The following is a 23,769-nucleotide window of genomic DNA, read 5'->3' as shown; positions in this document are numbered from 1 at the left end:
GATTCCTTCGCCAAGGCAATTGCTCCAGTATTGTCACAAAAGATTTTCATTGGACCCGATGCACTAGTACAAAACAGGGCTTTCGTCACAGGGCAATATTCACATTAGTCCCGGTTCAGTCACGAACCGGGACTAATGTGAGCATTGGTCCCGGTTCGTGCGGCTAAGGCATTAGTCCCGGTTCACCTGGGCCCTTTAGTCCCGGTTGGTGCCACGAACCGGGACTAATGTGAGCATTGGTCCCGGTTCGTGCGGCTAAGGCATTAGTCCCGGTTCACCTGGGTCCTTTAGTCCCGGTTGGTGCCACCAACCGGTACTAATGGGCTTTGAGGCATTAGTACCGGTTCATGGCATGAACCGGTACTAAAGGGCCCATCAAACTCTACCCCCACCCCCCCCCCCGGACCGCCTTTTCAGTTTTAGAAAAAACAAAAGAAAATGATGGAAATGTCAAAAAAAATAAAATAAAATAAGTTTCCCATGTGATATGTGGTCTAGTTGTTGGGAAAATTAACAAATATGAATTTCGACTTTATTTGCAAAATCTCTCTGGAATTTCTTAAAATGGGCATAACTTTTGCATGCGAACTCGGATGAAAAAGTTTTTTATATGAAAAATCATCTACTCAAAAAGTTACATCCGAATTTAATCGGGGGAACCCCGTTAAACATTTTCAAAATCCTCAAAAACCTAACAGAAAAAAAGATACGGGGCTTTTAAGATCTGGAGAGGCAAAAAAATTCAAAAAAATTCAAATTATGGTCAAATTGTGGTCAAACAATGGTCAAACTAATTATTCTAGAATATTAGTGTTACTAAATAATTATTTCAGTTTTTTTGAATTTTGGTCAAATCTGGTCAAACTGTGGTCAAATAGTGTCAAACAATGGTCAAACTAATTATTCCAGAAATTTTAGTGTTACTAAATAATTATTGTTTTTTAAAACAATAGTTTCAAACTCAAACAGTGAAATGTGTCACTTCATGCTCAAGCTAAATTCCTAAGGGTTAATAGAATTGACATCTTACTATTGTCAGGAAAACAACAAGTGCAGACTTGGAAACGAGGGAGAATAGAACCCGGAAGTTAAGCGTGCTCAGGCTGGAGTAGTGAGAGGATGGGTGACCGTCCGGGAAGTTAGATGATTTGAAATGATGAGAGGTGATTAGAGATTAGAGGGTAAATTGAGCAGTGATGAGGGGTGGTGATTAGAGATTAGAGGTTAAAATAATTCAGAAATTTGAAAATCAAAAAAAAAATTGCAAAAAAAAATATCATAAAATTTCCTTTAGTCCCGGTTGGTAACTAAAGGGGGGAGGCATTAGTAACGACCCTTTAGTCCCGGTTCAAAAACCGGGACTAAAGGCCCTTACCAACCGGGACAAAAGCCCCCTTTTCTACTAGTGATGCACTAGGTATGACACCTAGATCGGATATGAACTCCTTCATCCAGACTCCTTCATTTGCTGCTTTCGAAGCAGCTATGTACTCCGCTTCACACGTAGATCCCACCACGACGCTCTGCTTGGAACTGCACCAACTGACAGCTCCACCATTCAATATAATATGTATCCGGTTTGTGACTTAGATTCATGGTTTGGGGGGGGCAAATACTAAAGATGTTCCAATCTAAGCCCTCCTTAATTTTTTTCCTTCAGGAATCGATCCAAGGTTGGGTGGCAGTGCCCCCCCCCCCCGGTTCAACATAGCTCCGCCGCTGTCCAAGTCCATTGCGACAAGAAAAATAAACTAAGCAAGTGATCCTAACTCACTTGGTTTGAAAGGGGGTGAATTTTTTGTTGCGAGGGCCAAGAGCAAAAGAAATAGTCGAAACATGCCCAGTTTAACCCTAATCAACCACAATGTCAAAACTAAACTCGCCTAAATCATGGCAATGTGGGACTCCTAGTTTCAATAACCGACGCTACACATTGATGCATGCAAGTCATGTGTTAATGTTGAGGCCAGACATGCAAACGACTGCATTCCTGCACACAAGGCATGCATCCTCCATCTCTCGCGTGTGATTGAGTTCTTGAGGAGGGATGTTTTCACCGTGGAACAACACGTTCTGATTTGGCACTATTTTCATGGAGAAGGGGGGATATTTATGCCATTTTTATTAGAAAATAGAGGGAGTACGTAACAGTGAATGGATAACATTGAGGCGAAATTGGGTAGGGGAAGCGGGAATATACATTGGGCGTGAAGGCCTTGGAATCGGGGTGGCCGCATCACTAATGACCATGGTCGCCTCCTCATACTATGGCTCAAATCAAGACATGGTCAAGCTCAAAACTAGAGGTGGCGGTGGAGCTCAGAGTTGGAAGGCGACGAGGGAGCACGCGTGGCTAGATGTGGACTGGAGTGCAGAAGGAGAAGTGAATGAGGTTGCCCCCTTCTACACAGACGCTTACCATTTAAAAAAGATGTTGGCATGCGGGCCCGAGGTAGGTGGGTGCCATTTAATATGACTGGTGTGGTGGTTTGTAGGCCGACACGTGGGCCCAAGGCAGACACCGAGAGGACGTGCGCCGCGCCCGTCTCGCGTTGGGCCATCGCTTCTGTTCATTTCAGCCCAAACGGACACGTGCGGACCAAATGCGTCGGCACATTGGAGTTGGCCTAAGTTTGTAGCCCACTTATATTCTCTCTCTCTCTCCTCTGATCTAACTAGGCATCTCTTATAGCCCGTCTATATAACTCTATTGCACTTGCTCTTATACTCCCTCCAATCGCAAATAATTCATTGAACTAAAACCATGTCAAGATTTTCGAATTTAGTTAGGTTGCCTGTAGTGCATAGTATTATAAGTTAATATCATGCATATGATACTATCTCCGTAATGCATAATATCATACGTGACCTTAATTATTGCCATGCAACACGCATGGTAATACAATATTTATTATGATACGGTATCATGATATGATACTCAACTCTCTATTTCTTCATTTAATTCTGTGCCACTTCATCAAAATTCGTCATGCATGATACTAGTTATGTTACTCCCATTACGGGCGGCCTTGTGGAGGTAGTAGCATTCAATGGGGTCATCTTTTTTGAGAGCAAAAAACTTTATTTCTCAGATAATGGATAGGTCATTTACATGCATGAAAGAAATAAAATCAGGGATAGACAAATCCCAAAAACTAGGAGATCTAGTGCTATAACATTGTTTAGCTAATCCATCTGCCATGGCATTTGCTTCCCAGAAATGGTGTGTGAAGATCACTTTACCAAAATCTCTTTATGATTCTTTGCACTCTTCCAATATCGCAACGTCAAGCCCCTGGTAGCTACCAGGATGGTTGATTGTGTCCACCGCAAAGCTGCAATCTGACTCAACTTGCACATTGTTGCATCCAATCTGTCCGGCCAAATATAACCCATTTCCAATGGCATGAATTTCTTCTGAGTCCACAGAAGTCACGGCTAGTAGGAACCAGGTTGTGGCGACAATAAAATTACCCTGGCCATCTCGTGCTATAGCTCCAGTCGCACCATCTGCATTCTCCCCAGAAACCGACACATCCACATTTATCTTGATCATCCCCTTTCTAGGCTTCTTCCACATAAATTCATGAGTCTATTTTTTATGATTTGGAATATAGGCTCTGACATAGTTAGTAGCAAGTACTCATATGGAGATAGTTGTTTGCTCTAGCGTCTGGGTTGTCTCCCCTTTGACGAATTCATGTCTTTTGCCACCATATGTACCAGGCCGCTACCATCACCAGTTCAGGGTTCAATACTTCATTCGAGCCCCCCTCTGCCTTGATAAGATCTCCAGGGTGACCGATCCTGATTTATCTTGAGCCACTGCATGCTGCACTATCTCATTCAGTCCCAAATCTCTCCCGATATCTCTTGCCCTTCGATAGGTGAATAGACTATGCTGAATATCCTCATGCCCCACCCTACAGATTGGACACTACGTCGTACAGGGGACATGACGCCCAACTAATATTCTGTAGCAAGGTAAAGACCCTGGCAGAACCTTCCAAGTGAAATGCTTTGCTCTTTCCAGGGATACATAGGTTCCTGCTATTTTTCCATATGAGGTTAATATGGACGTTTCCTTGGCCATCAGGCCGCACTAGTCTGCCACCAAATTGATGCTCAAACTCCCTATGGTAAGTAGACATAACAGAGAATGTTCCTGACCTTGTATAATTTCATGCCACGAAGTCATCTATTCCTTGCACATGTAGGGGTATTTGCAATATTCAATGGGGTCATCTTTATTTGTCAGTGGGTCCACCCCAATAAATAGCAAATGCATTTCATACTCCCTAAGAGCATCTCCAATACAATATGTCGAAGCAAAAATAACTAACTTGTACATCTCCAAGGCCTAAAAGCGCACCTTCAACAGATGATGTAGATGTAAAAAAAATTACATCACCTGCTCCAAGTGATGTAAAATACAACAGTTGGAGATGTAAATTTGCATCTCCATCCCCCAGGTGATGTAAAACGTCAACCGCGCGCCAACCGCCACTTCCCCTTTTCTTCTCCCACCGTGCGACCACCTCCACGCCTCCCGCCGCACAGACTGTCCGCCCACCAGACCACTAGGCGGCGACTGTGAGATTCACGTGGGAGCATCCGAAGTATGTCCATGCCGAGCGCAAGTTCTTCTGGAAGTGCGAGGCCGAGCAAAAGAAGGCGGTGAAGAAAGAGGAGGAAGCCGACCCCTCGACGGTGATCCCTGTCGAGTCTGACTCGTCGGACTGGGATGCCTCAGAGGAGGAGGACGATGAGTGCGACGACCCCAGCAAGGAGGAGTTGTGGGAGCAGTTCAAGAGCAATGACGAGTAGACTAGGAGTAGTAGTAGTTTGATGGATGCAGTAGTTTGAACTATGTTTAGTTATGTTTTAAGAACTATGTTTGCTTCAAATGAATTTGCTATGTTTGAAATGATGTAGTAGTTGAACCGATTTTGCATGTTCAAATACATCATGTGTTGGAGTAGAAGTTTTACATCACCAAATATACATCATATGTTGAAGTTGGGACTTTTTGGAGATGTAAAACACACTTTTTGGTGATGTAAATTATACAACACCTACTTTTACATCTTCAAATATACATCTTCTGTTGAAGATGATCTAAGGGAGTACAAAACAATATCCTTCCTATGAAGGAGTTTGGTTGGTGGGATACGAGTTCGGGAGAGCACGTGTGACCTCCCTTTGTAGCACGAGCCGACACACGTCGCGGGTACTCAAAGCTCGATATACTCGATAAGATTTTCGAAAAAAATGTTTTCACACGTCGCGGTATTCATTTAAAATTTGTATTTAATTTACGGACTTCACCAAATGTCTTTTCCTAACTATTCCCATAAATAGAGCCATCTAATTCTCAATTTTCTTACAAGAGGCGCAGTCTATCGGAATTGGTATGTTAAAGTTTCCCGGAATAGCTACATTAAAATCTCCCATAATAAGTCTAAACTTCAAAATATCACAGAACTCAAAATTGTCAGAATCATTGGAAATACATAGTAGAATTTATGAACATCCAAAACTGATCCATTAGATGTGAAAACCGGAAATTTAAAATCCGGTTCTGCATTTGTGAAATCTTGGAAACGTTTAAGAAGACAATTTTACTTTTTTTTTTGAAATTTGCTCGGATGAGCACGCCGATCTTGCTTGGTGTTGCTAATGCGGGGACGTAGCATTCAGCGGGGTTGCCTTTATTTGTCCGTGAGGTACATTCATTTCATACAAAACGTTATCCTTCATATATGAGTTTGGTTGGTGGGATGCGGGTTATTAAGGGGGGCACGCGTGAGCTCCCTTTGTAGCACGAGCCGACACACGTCGCCGGTGCTCGAACGCACGATCCTCGATAAGATTTCGGAAGAAGAAAAATACGCCTGGTGCCACGATAGAGATCGGGCACCAGCCAGCACTGCACGGCAAACCTTCGTCCGTCCTCGCCACGGCAATAAAAAGGCAGCGTATTCCGGCCCCGGCCGGGTCATGTGCGTGCGCCGCACCGAGATCCCCGGAGCCCCAAACGGGAGCTGCTTTGCCCCGGCATATTCCGGAGGGACGGGTGCACGTCACCTCGTGCGTTTTCCGTTGCAGACTTTCCACTTCCGCCGGGGGCGGTGCGCCACCGTCCAATCCGGCCTCCCGTTCTCGGCCCCGCGCCGCGTCGGCCGTTTCGACCAGCGGACGGCCCGGAGGAAACCTCCGAATAAAGGCGCCACCGGCCAGAAGGCACGTCGCCATCAGTGACCGGCAAGTTTTTCTTGGGCGGGAGCCGGAAGGTGTATTAATTTGCCGGATCTTTTATCCGGCTTTTGTCGCCCTTTCCATTGTTGCCCGGAGCGGAAACGCTCGCCTTGCGTCGCGGTGCACCGCGGAGTGTGGAAACGGGGCCGGGTCGTGCGCGCACGGCGGTCTTTATCGCCGGGCGGCGCCGGAAAGCCGCGGGAGGTGTCGTCCGGAGACGGCCTTCCGCCGTCACGCCGCCCGCGCTGGCACGGACGGCTCCCATCCCAGGTGACCGTAGCAGGCTCGCGCGACCTCGGTGCCAGCCGGCGCCAGCAAGTTCACGGTACGCGGCCGTGTATCGGCGCGGCGCGTCATGCGTGCCGGTGCATGCGCGGCACCGGTCGCGATTCATTGAACGTGGCGGCATGAACGCATCACACCTCCGGCGCTGACGCCGGTTGCGTCTCACCCGCGCGTGCACGTACACACTCGTCCACACCACGCCAAGGTTATCAGCGGCGAGGGACCGAACCCGGGAGATATTTTGCGAGCGATGCACACGATTACACGAGACGAGCGGCACTCGCGCTGACACCTACTCAAGATTTTGTTTGGGTCGCACCCAGAAACCGATACAAAATACGTAGAACCCGGACGATGAGCGACCGAACCGAGTGGACGGAGGGGGAAGCGGCCGCTCCTCTCTTTCTTCGCCACGAGCGCAGCAGCGGCGACCGTCCGCGCATCACCGCGGTAAGGAAACGTCGCTGTCGCCCGCGGGCAAGGCCATTTCTCGGGTGACAGGCACCTGCGCTTTCGCTCCGACCGGCCAGTTGAAAGGGGCCAAACCAAACCTGCGGAGCCACCACATCCACTTACTGGATTATCCTCCTACTTAACGGATCACACGGGTTCATCAGAAAGTGGTGCGAAAGCGGACCGTAAAATATGATTGTAGGTTGTAGGCTTCTAGCCACTGAGATACGTAGATTTAGATAGATAGACTGACGGAGACGGACAGTTCAGTCCGCGGGTGAAGGGTCTGGATTCTGGATTGCTTGCTTGGATGGATGGTCGGCATATCACAAGCGACCACAGAAAAGTTATGCGATTACGTCTCACGATATCAAACGCACTACTTTGATTTTTCTTTTCTTGCGCAAATACTTTGATTTATTAAGTCAGGGTTTTTGGGGTGTAAATTGCTAAAAAAATCTCATCTGAGCCCTCCCCGCCCTCACCATAGCTCCGCCAGTGTGTTTAGACAAGCACGTGACTCAAAAATCAAAATTGTACTCACAATTATTTTAAATACAAATTTAATGGTTTTCATATTTATATCATACTATCACACGAGGACACATAATGACAAACTGATTATTGGTTAAAGCATTGTCTTAACGAGTCAAAATGCGTTTTATGATATATTCTGAGAGCGAGACAGAAGGCGAGTGCATTCTGTCTTCTTTTTTGCGAAAAGGTGAGTACATTCTTGATTGGGACTTTGGGAGTGTCGCTGTAAGCTGCCTGAAATATTCATATATATCTCTGTCGCTTTTTAAAAGCGTTAGGATCAACGTCCAACCGTTCCCATCTCATTTATCTTCATATATAAACCTCAGGCGGAAACTCGCACTAAAGTTGCATGATCCCAGACGTACAGTTTTAGGCTAACCAAGGTGCAAGTTTAGTGTAACTGAATCGCTGAAAAATTTAGACAACTACTCCGTAGGAATTAGCCCCAATCCAATAAAATAAGCACAAGTTTAGGCTAGCCAAGGTGGAACTTTAGGTGACTAAACATTCAAGCCACTTAGGAAAGTACAGGTTCCACCTAAACAAGATGCCCCCTAAAAAAATCTAAACAAGATGCAACTTTAGGTGACTGAAATTTCAGGCAACTAAGAGTTAGCAAATCTGATAAAAAGGTTAATGATCCATCGAAGATGACCAGAAAGGAAAAAAGGGTTGTTGATATTTCAGACTCTAGACATTTCTGGTAGTAATCGGATTAACATTTGGGGCCAACCGACCAGGTGTATCTAACACGCATAACATCCTTATCCCCTCACCAACACCCTCATCCGATTATCCCCTTCTCATCCAACTGCTCAGACATCTTTTTCCTTGATAAACAAAAGAGACTTCATGATTCCGTATTAAAATCGTTACTAAATTAATTTCAATTTCCACCTAGCTGACACAAAATCATAACCTACAATGTCTGATGCAAGAACTGAGGACTATACATTGCATCATGCCACCATGAAGCAGAGAAACAGGTGCTTCACGCGGATACTCCGAAAACAGTTCATTTCACGGCAACTTGGGGAGGTGATCTTTATGGGGATCAGCGGGAATGAACACGGGGAGCTGGTGAGGCCGAGACACACCGGAGCGCTGGCTCGAGCCGCCAGGGTCTCTGAAACTTCTGGTCGCAGAATCTGCCATCAGAGGTCCACCGAAGAATATAGACTGACCGGTGTACAGAAGGTCGGGCCGGGTTACCCGAGAGCTCGGTACCTGGTTTGCCTGCGCAGACATGAACCGGCCAGCTTCCTGATCCCAGTAAACCGATGACCGAGGAGATCTATCTGTGTTCGGCGCACTAAACCTCCTTGCGTTGTTGGCTTCTGGTATGGCCGCTTCATTTCCTTTGGCTGAGAATGGGGACCTGTTTGCTGATGTCTGATAGATTGGGTTGAAATGCTTTGAGGGATGGTGCTCTGCAATAGGCGTCGGAGTCCGTGAGTTGCTCTGGAAGCTGCTGGGTGTCTGAGGGTACAGCTCAATGTCATCTGCACTTGCTATACTGGGTGGATAAGGGGACCTGTACGGAGCATTCCTGCCAGACCGAGTGTCGATGTGGTTGTTGGTATCAGCACTCATGACACTGCTTCTGCAGCTGAGGTTATCGCTGGAGCACTGGTCGGCATCATACTGGGAACGGCTATTGATTGGTTTCAGCACGGATGAAGAGGCTCTGGCTTTTGCTGCTGCTTTCATGGCCTCGTTTGAATCAAGTTTTGCCAGCTTCCATGGGTTAATGCGAACTTGGCGCTTGGCGTGTTGTTTGGCTCTTTCGACCGGGTCTGTGCTATCAGGATCAACAGTTGAAGGCAATCGCCCAGGTCCCAAGTGTGGAATGATTTCATCCTGTGATGTGATACAGACAATTTTAAATATAGGCCAAAGAAGTAGGAGACAAATTTCAACTTCGAAATGAAAACGATTATGATGGACAGAACACATCTTGCACATAACAGTGCAGGTTTCTGATAAGATTTATTAAAGTGGAAAGCATAGCCCCATCATTGGAAAAGTAAACAGCACAGCAAATTGATGTGCTTCCAGTGAGAGAAACATGAACACCAGACAGTTCACTCTATGGAAAGTTGATTTTGTTTAGCAAACTACGGACAGTTGATACGACCTAGAAGGGTAGAAGTATCACTGGATAAGAAACACACCTGGTCAACAAAGATGCGTGGTGGAGTGCACCATGCACCTTTGTAGTGCCGTGCAAACGAGCTCCCGCTGAAAGCAGTTGGTGCAGAACTCATGGGAGAAGATGGCAAGCTTTGCTGCTCATCATTGACAGAGAGACCAGGAGGTTCACTCTGAGCCCTCATTGCCACAACATATTCATAAGTTGTGATGCCCTGAGAAATAGTTGTAACAATGCGATATCATAATCAATTCCTTGCAAAAATGATAGTACAGTATTGACAAAGAATAGCAAAGTGACGAACCTTCTTGATTAATAGCATATGGAAGAAGAACAACTCCCCCAGGGGCACTGAAGCAAGCACAGCAAGAGCTGTACTCAAGGCCTGAAGTCAAGGATGTATTGAGTTAAGATTGAGCTAGCCATGTTATATACTCTAATACAGTGCCTGACTATCATATGACTAGCTTATGGTGTTATATACTTCAATGCGATGATCGATTACAAGTTATTATTGCTTGAAGGGTAACTAGCTCAATTTAAAGTACTGTACTGTATGGCCAAATAGATGTCAGTATACATAATTCAAACAGTACTAACCATGCAAAATGATGTCATTGTGATCATAAATTAATCGTTTGGGGCAAAAAGGCCAAGTTACTACTTTAATTTGCAGCAGTGGCAGCGTTTATGTTCTACTGCTGCTGCACAAAGTTAGAAACTCTGTTCTGTCCTCGTGTAATAAAATTAAATTATGTTCAAGTGTTCGTACTAAGTCAATACCCTGCCTCATATCAACAGCAATACTACACCACATACCACTGATTTGATTCTGCACCTTACAAAGATCGCACAATGAATATGGATATTTTAAAGTACTTACGGTGACATCCAAATGTACAGCTATATGCCTCAAAACAAGATAAGAAAAAGGCGTTAACACTTACCACAATGACTGCAAAGGGCGCTCGTGAAAGACCATAGCCCAGCTTTTCCCCTATTTGTTGTTCAATTGCTGCTTTATCAGTGAAGCAACGTACAAACACAGCAATACCAACTCCACATTCAACCGCAAGCTTTATGCATAACGAAAATGTACAATTAGAAACATGGAAAATGCTTTCAGGACATCAAATTTCACACTCCTATGGTAATTCTACATACCCAAGCAAGACTCACAGCCATAAGGCACAAAAAAGTCATATAATTTCTCCTTCCAACACAATTGTTCAGCCACTGCATCAAAAAGGTCAAATAAGAGAGCAGAAAATCCACACCAACAAACTGTGGAGAAAGGGTAGAAAGACTGAATGAACTACATAATCTTCACCATGGCACCTACCCGACAATGATGATCAAAACCATCAACACACTTGTCACAGCTCCGACAATGTTTACTATTTTTTCGCACCTGCATCAATACACAAAGGAAAGGGCATTTCAATACACAAAGGAAAGGGCATTTCAATACGAATAGAAGTTAAGAATAACAGCACATTTGCGTAAACAGAAAGGACTCTATTAATGTTGCAAGCAGACATAAAATGTTCTACTCCGAATCTATCAATGTTGCAGAAGCACAAAAACAGATAAATAGTAAGACAGAATAAATTGTAGCTGCCAATAACTATAACAGATCTAATCTCCAAACATTGTCCTTTTGCCTCACTCCTCTTTGCTTCTTTACGGCCGTCTTATTTTCAACAGGAACAGGATTTATGGAATTATCTCATGCATGCATCCTTCCTTAATCATCCTTGTGGATTTCTTTTGCAAGCTACTGCATCGACGCTAACTTAGCTGATTTGTGTTGGGCATTTACGTCTCTATATCATCATGTCAACTGTGTCTGCGTACACGACAAAGGCAGATGCACCTAACCTATTACAGAAAGTATATCACAAAGGAGTCCCTCCTTAAACCCTGTGTATTGCCTGTTCCCAAAAGTCTTAGAAGTGCCTAAATACTGCTCCCTCCGTTCCAAAATAAGTGCCGTTGTTTTGTTTTAGTTCAAATTTGAACTAAAACATCGGCACTTATTTTGGAACGGAGGGAGTAAACATTATGCTGCACATGGACAAATTTTTCAAGTGACACACAGATAAACAATAATATATTTTATACCAGATTTCTTTAACATCTGCTGTAATATATCAGTTATAGCATTTAAATTCATGTAAAATAGATGTGGACTCAAGAAACAGGTAAATTGTAATTAATGGATGCAAGCATCTGCATTGCATCCATTTTTCAGAACTACCATGGCTATAACAAAAGAATAAAACGCATCCGAAGTCCGAACTCTTGAGTATGATATATTCTGCTTGCTGGGTACCTCTGTGTTGCAAAGGGTGCAAAAGAGTGCCTCCTCGGCATAATTTTCTTGTTGGTAAGCTTCATCTTCTTTGCGACAATCCTCTTTCTTAAAAATAGCACAACAAAAACAACCAGTTCCTAAACATGATCTATGCTTTCTGATTTCCTCGTTGGCTTCCAATCCTGATTTGCCAGCTTCTTCTTGAGTGTCTACGTTTGCTTTTAATCAAAAGAATGATGTATTAGGATTTGAACTTCAATAGCAGTTTCATCAGGTATCAGGACATACCTTCTGATTTATAGATTAGTGCACCATTGACGCTAATCAGGATGCCAGGGTCAGCAGGATCAATAGCAGTACATCTAGCATATAGAATCAGTACCGATAAGGCCTGATAAACAGAAAGAGATACAAGAGGCATATCAAATGAAATATATTCCAGGATTCAATCCATGCATGAAAATAGAGGAAGTGGAACCTTACCAGAAAACTATAAACACCGATTGCAATATACTGATACAAGTCCTTCCCAAGAAACGGAGACAAGAAAGCATAGAATGCTATACAGAGCAAGAAGAACACTGTTATAGCAACCACCTGCCAGAAACAAAAACACCATTCAATTTTTTTTTCCGAACCATGAAGGAGAACTGCATGTGAACATTTATAGAAGAAGAAAGAGTGTTCAGTACATGAAACCAACGACCGAATGATCGACAACAAAACACAGGTCACAACCAACCAAACATAACCTGAACCGAACACTGACAAACAACACTAGAGCTAAAACTAGACAAGACAAAAACAGCATCAGCCTTAATCTGACTAATGAGTAATGACCTGGGGAGTCGGGAGTGTACTTGTTCCAAAAAATCAAACAGCTTGTAGTTTGTGGTGACAGCAGCATAGAAGGAAGTGTAAATCCAACCAAGGCGCCACAATTTGAGCAGAAAAGCAAGAGCAAAACCTCCGCAAAAAGCTGAAAGCGAACTAAGGCCTCCTAACCCTAGGTTTTTCATAAATAATGAGCATTTCAAGTTCATAAAACTGTCAAATTTACATGTGAATTTTTTAATATTTTACACAAGATAACCAGTTAACACGCTTGCTCAGCTATTGCAGATCTCTTGTGAAGTACAAGATCAAAGATAAAAAGACCTTTGCCTGTTTGCTTGATCTTTTAAACTGCTATCTTAAATTTAATGAGGAAGGGGAGATAAGACGATCAGATGAAGGTAAGCAGGGTGATTCGGTCTGTACATGTACCAGAGAGTCATTACTAACTGGATGTTCTCAAGTAAAGAGAGGATACGCTTGACAGGACCAGATGCATAGACCAAGCGTCGTATCCTCCATAACTCAGGTCATAAGCCAAAAATCAGTTGAAAATATCTAACTGTTAGTTATGAAATACTCGCTAATTCAGTTGACTACTAAGCTCTTATTACACAGCTCACACTTTTAAATGATAGGCCACTTCCCTCAGATACAATGTGTTTAGCCAGGACCAGCATACAATTAAGCTGGGATACTACGTCAGTACAGGACAGCAAGGTGAACGCCATTGAACTGAAAACCCGTCATTTTGAACACGGATGCACCCATACCACGAGGACAACACACAAAGGACTAAACAAACTAAAGTTCCGCATTCGAGTGGAAGGAACTCACTCACACAGTTCGTAGTTAGCCTGTAATTGCACAACTAATTAAAGCGAGTTGGTTGCGCAAACAGGAAGGAGACAAGAAAACAAACAGAGTTGGCGGCGGCGGCCAAAGCCGCGAAACTCCAAGTCCAAAACTCCAAGGCCAGAATCCCCCATCACATCGAAGACAAAGAACAGAAGAGACCAAGAGGAAACCAACAAAAAAATAACAGTTTAATTGTCTGCAGAGAAAAATGCCAGATTAGAGCAGAAACATACTCGCACCAGTTTAATTGTCTGCAGAGAAAAATGCCAGATGAGATCAGAACGAAGCACCGCATGAAATTCGGGTAACATGGCATCAAGGGAAACCTAAGAAAATCAAATCCATGCACCACTTCGCGTCGGAACAGCAGAAATGGCCAACATACACAGTACAGAGTAAAGTCGCGCAGTAGCACCCAAAAGAATGCAGGTAAAGGTAATTCATCAGTCCATCACATCAGACACACATAATTACAGAATAATACTAAGAATGGACCGAAAAGTGAGGGAACGCATCAGATCAAAACGAACTACACGCATCAGTAATTTACCACTCATGCTAACCTAAACCCGCTAGTCGCTAGCATCGTGGGCGCGTAGCACCGGGAGACTTTCAAACGCCACAACGCGCGGCTCTCGGCCTCGGAAGCGCCGAAGCGAAAACAATTCCGGTCCCCCGGCGGAGAGATCCGGAGGCACATTGCGCGTTCGAGCACAGGCGAACATAAAAGAAGGGCGAAGGCGAGCGGACCTGCAGGGTGTGGGCGGGGAGCTGCCACCCGTGGCGCCGCGCCATGGCGGCGCTGCCGCGGCGGAGGCGGGGCGAGCGGCCACGGGATCAGCGACGCGGCTGCGGCGGCGGCGGGGACTGCATTGGGGGGGCGCGAGATCCCGAGCCGCACGGAGTAAACCCTAGCGCCCCGTACGGTACGGCACCTCTCGGCCTGCGCTGCGCCGGGGGAGAGAGAGGGGAGAGAGGGAGGGGAAGAGGAGGAAGGAAGGCGTGGTGAAGTGGGTGTGCGTGGCGACGGCGGTAGTGGAATTTTTTACTGGGAGGAGAGGGGGGGGGGGGGGGGGGGGGGGGGGGGGGGGGGGGGGGCGGTCTCGGATTCTCCTTTCCTGGGCCGTCGTCCTCTGCTCTCGTCGCCTGCGTCCACCTGCGTGGACTGGAAATATTTCTTTGCTTCCGAACTTAATTTGAAGTGGGCCGTCCAGTGACATGAGTTCCTATGCCGATGGTCTGCGTCGGTCGACCGGCAAGCGGCCTCGGTGACCCTGCGCACCGTACGATCGGCCAGGCGCAGCCGTTGGATCTGGCCTCCTCATACCATCTGGTGGACCAAAACGAAAAAAACAATGACACGATCGACCAACAGTGGTAGCTCATCTCATCACAATGCGCCTAAAATGATTGCTATCCCAGCATGGTATCTATGATGGAAAATTTGATTTTTACGGTCTCTACCTCTATTAACTCGAATTCGTGGCAGTACAGGGGAGTTGGGGTAGGAGAGGTAGGGAGAGAGAGCAGATTCTCGATGCCCTTACACACACGCGCGCGTGCTCACTTATCCACCCAGCTCCCAGGTGGATGACGGGTCGAACCTGCGGTTGGGCCTTCGATATCTCTTGGGGCGGCCTTCGCTGTCCTCTTGGATTCGGCCCCCGTGTCCGCGTCCATCACATTCTCCCCTCCTTCAGCACCGGCTTGACCCCAAGCCGCAGCCTCCGGGAACCGACTACGGAACTCGAGATAGTCCTCCCACGACGCCAATGATGCTGATTGTGACGTGTGACACCCAAGTTTTTATTTGGATTTTTCAAAAGATTTTTATTTGACTTGAGGGAGGTGATTTAAATTTTTCTTCAAAAAAACTCTCTCTTTCAAATATTTTCTTAAGGCAAAAGATTTATTTGGATTCACCCAAGATCTGTCTTTGGTCTTGGAGGTTCTTGCTTTTTATTTGGACTCAAGACAAAATACTTTTCACTTAAAAAAATGCCTTTTGAAAATCTCTTTGAAATTTGCACTATGGCTTTTGGAATAATCCTTTACCACTTTCAACAATTCCCTCTTGCCATGGCCTTAGTGCAAATCCATTCCCCTAACCCTCCCCTCATCTTTGGATCATGTTCTGCACCAAATCCAGCAAGTTGTACCTCTCCATATAAATTTTTCCATTCAAAACATATTCAAATAAATTTCTGTCTTCTATTCTAGCCATTGGTGATTTACAAAGGAACTCCATTTTCTGTCTTGATTTTTGCCCCCAAACCTTTTTCCCCTCCTAGTCCTTTGAACCCTCAACCAAGATCCATGAAGATCCACTGGTCTTCAGTTCAAATTTTTCAAACTACATTTGCTGCAAGTTTGGACCAGATTTGTCAAATTTGGTGAAATTCATTCAAAACTTTCTTCAAAAATTCCAAGTAAAATCAGGCAGCCTCTGGGTGCATTGAGTGGTCACCTCACCAAGTACCAGCTCCAGAAAAATTTATCTCATTGCCAAATCTTTCTGTCGAACATCTGCAGTGCATTGTCAATGTCAAGATTCAGTTAAGTTCAGAGAGCATTGCAGTGCACTGTCGTTTTCTTCAGAACCCGACGTCGATCTCGCCAGTGCCACTGTGTCGCCTTGCTCCTCGTCCCCCCCCCCTTGTTCCTGCACCGCACGAACGCCTGGCACCTTGCGGACGTCGGCGACGAGCAGCAGTAGGTGCGCCGCCCCGTGACCGACGCCAGCGGCGGCTTTGCGGCCGCCAGCGGGAGGCACGGCGCTGACGGCGCCACCCAGCGCCGCCCAAACCACCGAAGCTCGCCGCGTGGCCTTCCACTCCCCCGAACGCGCTGCCACTCTCGTCGTGAACCGCAGGGCGCGGAGCGCGCTCTCTGCCGCCGCCGTGCCCGTGCGGCCATCTCACCGTGGACCGACGCCATTACGCCAAGACCAACTCCGTTTAGCTGTGGAATGACACCAGTAACCTCCAATGATGCTGCCTGGCCATTTAAACCTCCTGCCAATCCACTGCATCGCCGTAATCGCTCGCCGGAGATTCTCCGTTCACGGCCACCCCGTCGATCCGCCTATAAATAGAGGCCCCGAGCTTCAACTCGAGCACCCACCATCCCTGTACTCCACCTAGAGCACGCCTAGCCACTGGAAGAACCCCGAGGAGGTCTCCTTCCTCGACTCCGGCCGTCGCGACCCGCCACGGGGTCCAGCTCTCGCCCCCGTGTGTGCACCTCCGCCTCCCTTCTCTTGCCAGTAGCTTCACTATGCGTCCCTCCTTCTGACCCGCGCTTCAATTCAAAGTTTGCAGCCCTCCACCGGAGTTCCCCACCATCACCCGAGCCGCCGTCCGCCGGAGATAGTGTCGCCGTCGACGTGGTGCTCCCCGTTGGTCGAGTCCACCACCCACCGACGCGGAAGAACACGCTGAAGCTCTTGGTACCCTCCGATCCTCCTAACTCGCCGTGGTTCGACGCCGGCGTCCACCGCAGTCTTCGGGCGCCGGCGAGCTTTTCAAACCTGACATGTGGACCCCGCATGTCAGCCTCTGTTCTATTCTTTCGCGAACCGTTTTCTGTTGGCGCCTTCGGGCAAAATACGTTTTCTTTCTTTAGCTAGCGTATTTCTTTCCGAAGCGTTTTCTGGTTTCTCAGTTTAAACCCTGAAACTTTTCTGTTTCATTACAGATAAGTCCCTGGACAGAAACCTTTATAACTTTTTATTAAAAAGGGATTTTTGAGTGATTCTTTTTCTGACCTTCTTAAAATTTTGTCTAGTTTTTTATGAGATTTATTTGGAAATTTTTTGGAGGAGTTTCTGTGCACCCATTGGTTTTCACGTTAGTACCCGTTTGCGTGATTGCCGTAGGTTCCGGAAGAGGTGACGGAGCCGCGAACTTCGCCGAACTTTGCCGTAGACTCCGACTTCTCCGAACCAGGCAAGCATGTTTGAACATTTGATATGATAAGTGTTTTGCATGTTTGCTTGAAAGTTTGTGCGTGGCATATGAGTGTCGGTAAATACCTCGTTGCTTGTAAGGCAACTAACCGCATGTTCCAAAGTTGCGATGATCTCTGATGAGAGATGGCCTAATCATGTGGTGACATGACGGGCAGCTAGGTGGTAATGTTGTAGCATACCAACCTTGCGTCATCCGACTTTCTCCGACGTTAACGTGGACGGAGTCACGTTATCATTCTTTTCCCCGCATGTTCCAAAGTTGTGATGATCTCTGATGAGAGATGGCCTAATCATGTGGTGACATGAAGGGCAGCAAGGTGGTACTGTTGTAGCATACCATCCTTGCGTCATCCGACTTTCTCCGACGTTAACGTGGACGGAGTCACGTTATCGTTCTTTCCCCTTCCGTGCTACCACATGTTTCATTTGCCAGGATGCGGTTTAGTAAGTTGGTAACCTCTTTCCGTGTACACACCAAACAGAGAGGCCGGGATGATGGTACCTTCGCCCAGGATTAAAGCCAGTCATCCGGTCAGGGGGCATGGGTGTTTCCGGTTGGGACCGAGAGGGGGGGCACCCCCTTAGAGCGCGCGTATAGAAATTTGATCCCATGCTACGCGAGGTTGTAGCCTCCCCGTCTCAAGGTTTTTCTTGAACGTTGCTGAGGGTGATCCCTGGCTTCGGAATGTTGAATTGGGTGTGTACTGGTTAGACGTGTTTCTTCCAAAACACCGTAAACAGAACTAGTCCCTGTGACTACTGAAATCCGTTGGCTGTGGTTAAGTACAAACTCTGCAGAGTCAATTCCTTCCAAGTCATCGTATCCATGATCAAGTAGTGTAATCAGTATACCCATATCTATCCGCGTGGAAAACTTGTCCCCGGTGAACAAGCTCAAGTGGTAAATCCAGTTAAATTATTATTCCTGTGGATGGACTAACTTTATATTTGTCTCGTACTTGTGATAATTTATGTTCCCGAACTATTGTATTATTGAGCTAAAATAAAGCCCTTTATGTGATGTCGCTCAGACGTCCGACTGTGGCATGTTCGTCTTTTATTTTCTGTTATAAGCCCTTTATGTGATGTCGCTCAGATGTCCGACTGTGGCATTGTTGTTAATCTTGCAGTTTCCTCTCGAGGAGTCATTCAGACACTCGTTTGGCACCAGTATTATTATTCTGCAGTTTCCTCTCGAGGAGTCATTCAGACACTCGTTTGGCACCAGTATTATTATTCTGCAGTTTCCTCTCGAGGAGTCATTCAGACACTCGTTTGGCACCAGTACTACTATTCTGCAGTTTCCGCTCGAGGAGTCATTCAGACCCTCGCTTGGCACCCAGTATTTATTATCTCTATGTCTGATCGCACTGGTTAAATTGTTCTCATGCTTCATGTTTGCATTTGTTATATCTTTTGTCCGAGCTGTCTTGCGAGTACTTTCATAGTACTCACCTGGCTTGTTGATTTGGCCAGATGTTGACGAAGGCGATCTCTTGGATGAAGAGTTTGATAGCGCGTCCGACGCCTAGAGGAGTCCCAGTCAGTCCTGCGCGATCCCGGATATTGGTCACTTGTAGTATATACGCTTCCGCCACCCGCAATAAGTCTCCTCGAGCCTCACTCCGACGCTCGAAGAGCTGTAGTCTTCAGGAGTCATATCACTCGCTTCGCAGTGATATTTCCACCACCGTTATTATCGTGAGTTAGTAGTATGCCACCCTATCCGCCGTCTTGTTTTAGCGGCGTGCATGTAATAAATTGTTGGGCAGTCTCCGCTCAACTTTGTATTATATTCAGTACTCCTGGTATTTTTCTTCTGTGACCATGATATTGTCTACCAGTGAGAAGGAATTCTTCCTTACTGGTCCGTAAAAGGGATTGGTCTCTCAATAATTATTTTATTGAAAAACCGGTCGTGACAAGCTTGGTACCAGAGCCAGGCTGACTGTAGGAAGCCACTAGGTGCGATCGCTAATCGGTTATTAGCGTCTTTTGTGCTTTTTCAGCATTTTGCAATTGTAGCTATTTTCTGTTGGTCATCATAAATTTATGACATGACTACTCAGAATTTTTGCCTACTTTTGTAGATGGCTGGCAGCAGCTGTGAGAATCGAGTGTTCACGAACGTGCCCGAGGGGTTTGTCAAGCTCCTCGTCTCCATCACCAAGCTCGCGATCGGGCCAGCAGCTCGCCCGGAGTTCACACTCTATCAGCACAAGCTCAGCGACGACGTGTCTATGCACCAAGCTGTGGTGCAATTCAAGGGAGGACGCTCTGCAGCTCGCCACTTCCGTTTTGTGGGAAGGGCCATGCCTACGGAGAGGCATGCCATGCAGATGGCTGCCCGTGAGGCGATAGCTCGTCTTCGGGACATCCTTCCTACAATGAAGACTCGTCGCTACCGCTACCTCCCATGCCATGTGCCGTACACCAGTCACTATGCATTCGCCTGCCATCGGGGAGAGCGAGATGAAGCCATCGAGATGGTTGTGGAGTATCTCAAGGCTCTGGAGGAGTCCTTCGACAACCTCGTAGACGATCTTGTGGCTGCCCGCATGGACTTAGTCCGGGGCGGTCCTGCCAGCAGGAAGGAGCTTCTCCACACGGCACCGCCTCTGACATTCGTCTCGTCTTCAGCCTCGTATGCACCGGCCGTTTTGGCCACTGCTCGCCGTCTGCCTACCACTGAGGAGTTCGACCGAGTCATCGCTCCTACCCCAGTCAGAGCCGCACCGCCTGCCGCACCCGCTGTGCCGCCCGTCGCTCCCGCACCGTCACCGTAGCGCAGCGTTACGCGCCAGGAGCCAGCTAGAGAGGAGGTGGAGGTGGATTCTCCTGGACCGCTGAGTCTTGCCATCGGCAAGGGAAAGGAAATCTTCACCATCTCCGACTGAGAGCACCGAGTAGCCGCGCGTTATGCCTGCTTGTATGATGTGTTGTTTTAATCTGTACGCTAGTTTGTATTGGTGTGTTTGCTGCCTTCCGGAGTAGTTCGCTAGCTTAAATAACAGGTCAGGAATGTGTACGCGCATCCTGAGTGCTGTATCGTGTGTTCGCTCTTTGCGTGTAAGATTTATGCTAAGCAGTTCTTCTCTGTGCAAAATCGTTTATGTTTTCTTGAAAAACCTTGAGATCTTTTAAATTGTTGCCTTTGCAAAGTTTTTCCTTGTGCTACACAGTTTTTCTCATGGGTTTTGCAAAATAATACCCCAGACTGGAAAAAATGTCTCGTCCGTGGACTCGCTCCATGCCCAATCAGCCAGAAGAGGTTTATGGGACGCAGACTAGCAACAATTTCACTCAGGGTCAGTCCAGTCAACAAGACAACGAAGCAGCCCTGTCTCAAGTATGCCGTCTCTTCGAGCAAAGCCAGCAACAGCACCAAGAGATGATGAATCATGTCATCAATATGGGAAACCACCGTGAGCCCTATCAACCACATTCCAAGTTATCTGAGTTACAGAAGACTCGCCCCTCAACTTTTGCTCACACCGATAGGCCACTGGAAGCCGATGATTGGCTTCGTGACATTGAAAGGAAACTGATTATTGCTCAGTGTTCAGATCATGAGAAGGTGCTTTATGCACCACACTACCTTACTGGAGCAGCTGCAGCATGGTGGGAAAACTCCCTACACATGCATCCCAGTGAACACAACATCACCTGGGAAGAGTTCAAGGAAGGCTTCCGTGGGGCGCACATCCCCAGGAGCATCATAAAAATCAAGAAGAGAGAGTTTGATGACCTGAAGCAGAGAGGCATGTCAGTCACGGAATACAATGGTCAGTTTACCCAGCTGTCTCGTTATGCCTACGACGAGCACATGACAGAAAGCAGGAAGATGGAGAAATTCCTGGACGGCCTGGCACCGGCACTAAGATGCCAACTAATTGTACACACCTTTCCGGACTTTAAAACGCTGGTGGACAAGGCCATTACCTTGGAGAATGAGCGCCGTAGTCTGGAAGATATCCGTAAGCGAAAGAGGGACAAGACGACCCTTGCTCGCAACAACCGAAGCAAGGCTGAGGTTCCACGAACAGAAGCAAGGAGATCCACGACTACTGATCCAAGGCCCGTCGGACAGTTTCATGCCAGGGACAAGGAGTACACGTACCGTCCAGGGGTCACCTGCTATGCTTGTGGTCAAGAAGGGCACTATGCAAAACAATGCCCAAAGCCGAGGAACGCGGCCCCCAAACCAAACAATGGTGGAAACAATCCAGCCCCCAAGCGCAACAATTTTAATCCCAACAACAACCACAGGAAGGGTCACCTGAACCATGTGACCAGGGAAGAGGCGCAGAATGCCCCAGACATCGTGCTCGGTACGTTCCCTGTCAACACAGTACCTGCCACGGTTTTGTTTGATTCTGGAGCTTCCCATTCGTTCGTTTCGAAGAGTTTTGTTTTGCAACATGGTTTTCCGATACTTTCCTTGGAAAAATCTATGATCATCAAGTCCCCTGGAAATAAGCAAATTGCTCAGGGTTACTGCCAAGGAGTGGTCATTGAGTTCGAAGGACTACAATTCCCAGCAAACCTCATCGTGTTGGAGAGTAAAGGACTGGATGTAATTTTAGGGATGGACTGGTTGACCACCAACAAAGGATTCATTGACTGTTTCAATCGGACAGTGATTCTCACTCACCAACACGGCAAGATAATAAGAGTTTCCGCTCAAGAAAGGCCACGATCACAGCAACCAAAACTGAACAAAGTGGACATTGCAGAACTGAGAAAAGTTCCAGTGGTATGCGAATTTCCTGATGTGTTCCCTGAAGAACTACCAGGCATGCCACCAGACCGAGAAATATAATTCAGCATCAAACTAGCACCTGGCACCGCTCCCATCTATAAGAAGCCTTATAGAATGGCACCCTCAGAATTGGTGGAGTTGAAGAAGCAGATAAAGGAATTATTGGACAAAGGATTTATTCGAGCCAGCTCCTCACCATGGGGTTCGCCTGTGTTGTTCGCAAAGAAAAAGGATGGGACACTGAGACTGTGTATAGACTATCGAGCCCTCAATATGGTCACCATCAAAAACAAATATCCGATGCCACGGATAAATGATTTGTTTGACCAGCTCGCACAAGCCAAGGTATTCTCAAAGATTGATTTGAGATCGGGATATCACCAATTGAAAGTACGGACAGAAGATATCCCCAAGACAGCATTCACTTCCAGATATGGGTTATACGAGTTTACAGTGATGCCTTTTGGACTAACGAACGCCCCCGCATATTTCGTCCACCTCATGAACAAAGTGTTCATGAAATTCATGGACAAATTCATTGTGGTATTCATTGACGATATTCTAGTTTACTCAAGGACACCAGAAGAGCATGCGGAGCACCTCAGAATTTTTTTGGGAGAATTGAGGCGACATCAGTTGTATGCCAAATTTAGCAAGTGCGAATTTTGGCTAAGACAAGTTGGTTTCTTAGGCCATATATTGAACCAAGAAGGCGTGGCCGTAGACCCAGAAAAAGTCAAGGCCATACTTGACTGGAAGCCACCCGCCAACGTTACTGATGTGCGGAGTTTCCTAGGAATGGCCGGATATTACAGAAGATTTATTGAAGGATTCTCCACTGTGGCAAAACCTATGACACAGTTGCTCAAGAAGGACAAGAAATTTGTATGGACGGAAGCATGCGAGCAGAGCTTCCAAGAACTAAAGAAGAAGCTGACAACCGCACCGGTATTAACTGTGCCAGACATTCACAAGAGTTTTGAAGTGTATTGTGACGCATCCCGAAAAGGTCTCGGATGTGTACTAATGCAGGATTGTAACATCCCAAATTTTCAATTTGGAATGTTATACATAGATCATCATTGCATATCATGTTTTGTTGCATTTTGATAAATCCTCGATAAATCCTAAGCAACTCAAGGACCCTCGGAGAGAGTTGCGGATTTTCTCGAAATTTCAAATTTGATTTTCAAACGAGGATTGTGGTTTTAATTATTTTTCTCTTCGGAAAAATATTTCATTTTAAATAAACGAGAGGAGAAAATATAACTTCTCCAAAACAATTGAAATACTGGAGGAAAAATGTTAAAATCATTATTTGGAATTTATTTGGATTTATT

General features: G+C 46.3%; 1 protein-coding gene across 1 annotated transcript; it reads right to left on the bottom strand.

Moving 5' to 3' along the window:
• Positions 1-8,023: 8,023 nt before the first annotated feature.
• On the bottom strand, positions 8,024-14,724 carry LOC123054546 (protein S-acyltransferase 21). Its single transcript, XM_044478331.1, has 10 exons — positions 14,448-14,724; positions 12,489-12,602; positions 12,294-12,396; positions 12,024-12,223; positions 11,031-11,099; positions 10,853-10,924; positions 10,636-10,764; positions 9,993-10,073; positions 9,711-9,902; positions 8,024-9,396 (listed from the first exon to the last, which is right to left on the bottom strand). The coding sequence occupies exons 1-10, from the start codon at positions 14,490-14,492 to the stop codon at positions 8,557-8,559; spliced, it is 1,845 nt and encodes a 614-aa protein (XP_044334266.1). The 5' UTR covers positions 14,493-14,724; the 3' UTR covers positions 8,024-8,556.
• Positions 14,725-23,769: the final 9,045 nt, after the last annotated feature.

The sequence above is a fragment of the Triticum aestivum genome, chromosome 2D (genome assembly GCF_018294505.1).
Source record: "Triticum aestivum cultivar Chinese Spring chromosome 2D, IWGSC CS RefSeq v2.1, whole genome shotgun sequence".
Classification (NCBI taxonomy): domain Eukaryota; kingdom Viridiplantae; phylum Streptophyta; class Magnoliopsida; order Poales; family Poaceae; genus Triticum; species Triticum aestivum.
Note: the sequence above shows the minus strand (reverse complement) of the source record. Positions and strands in the feature narration are given on the sequence as shown.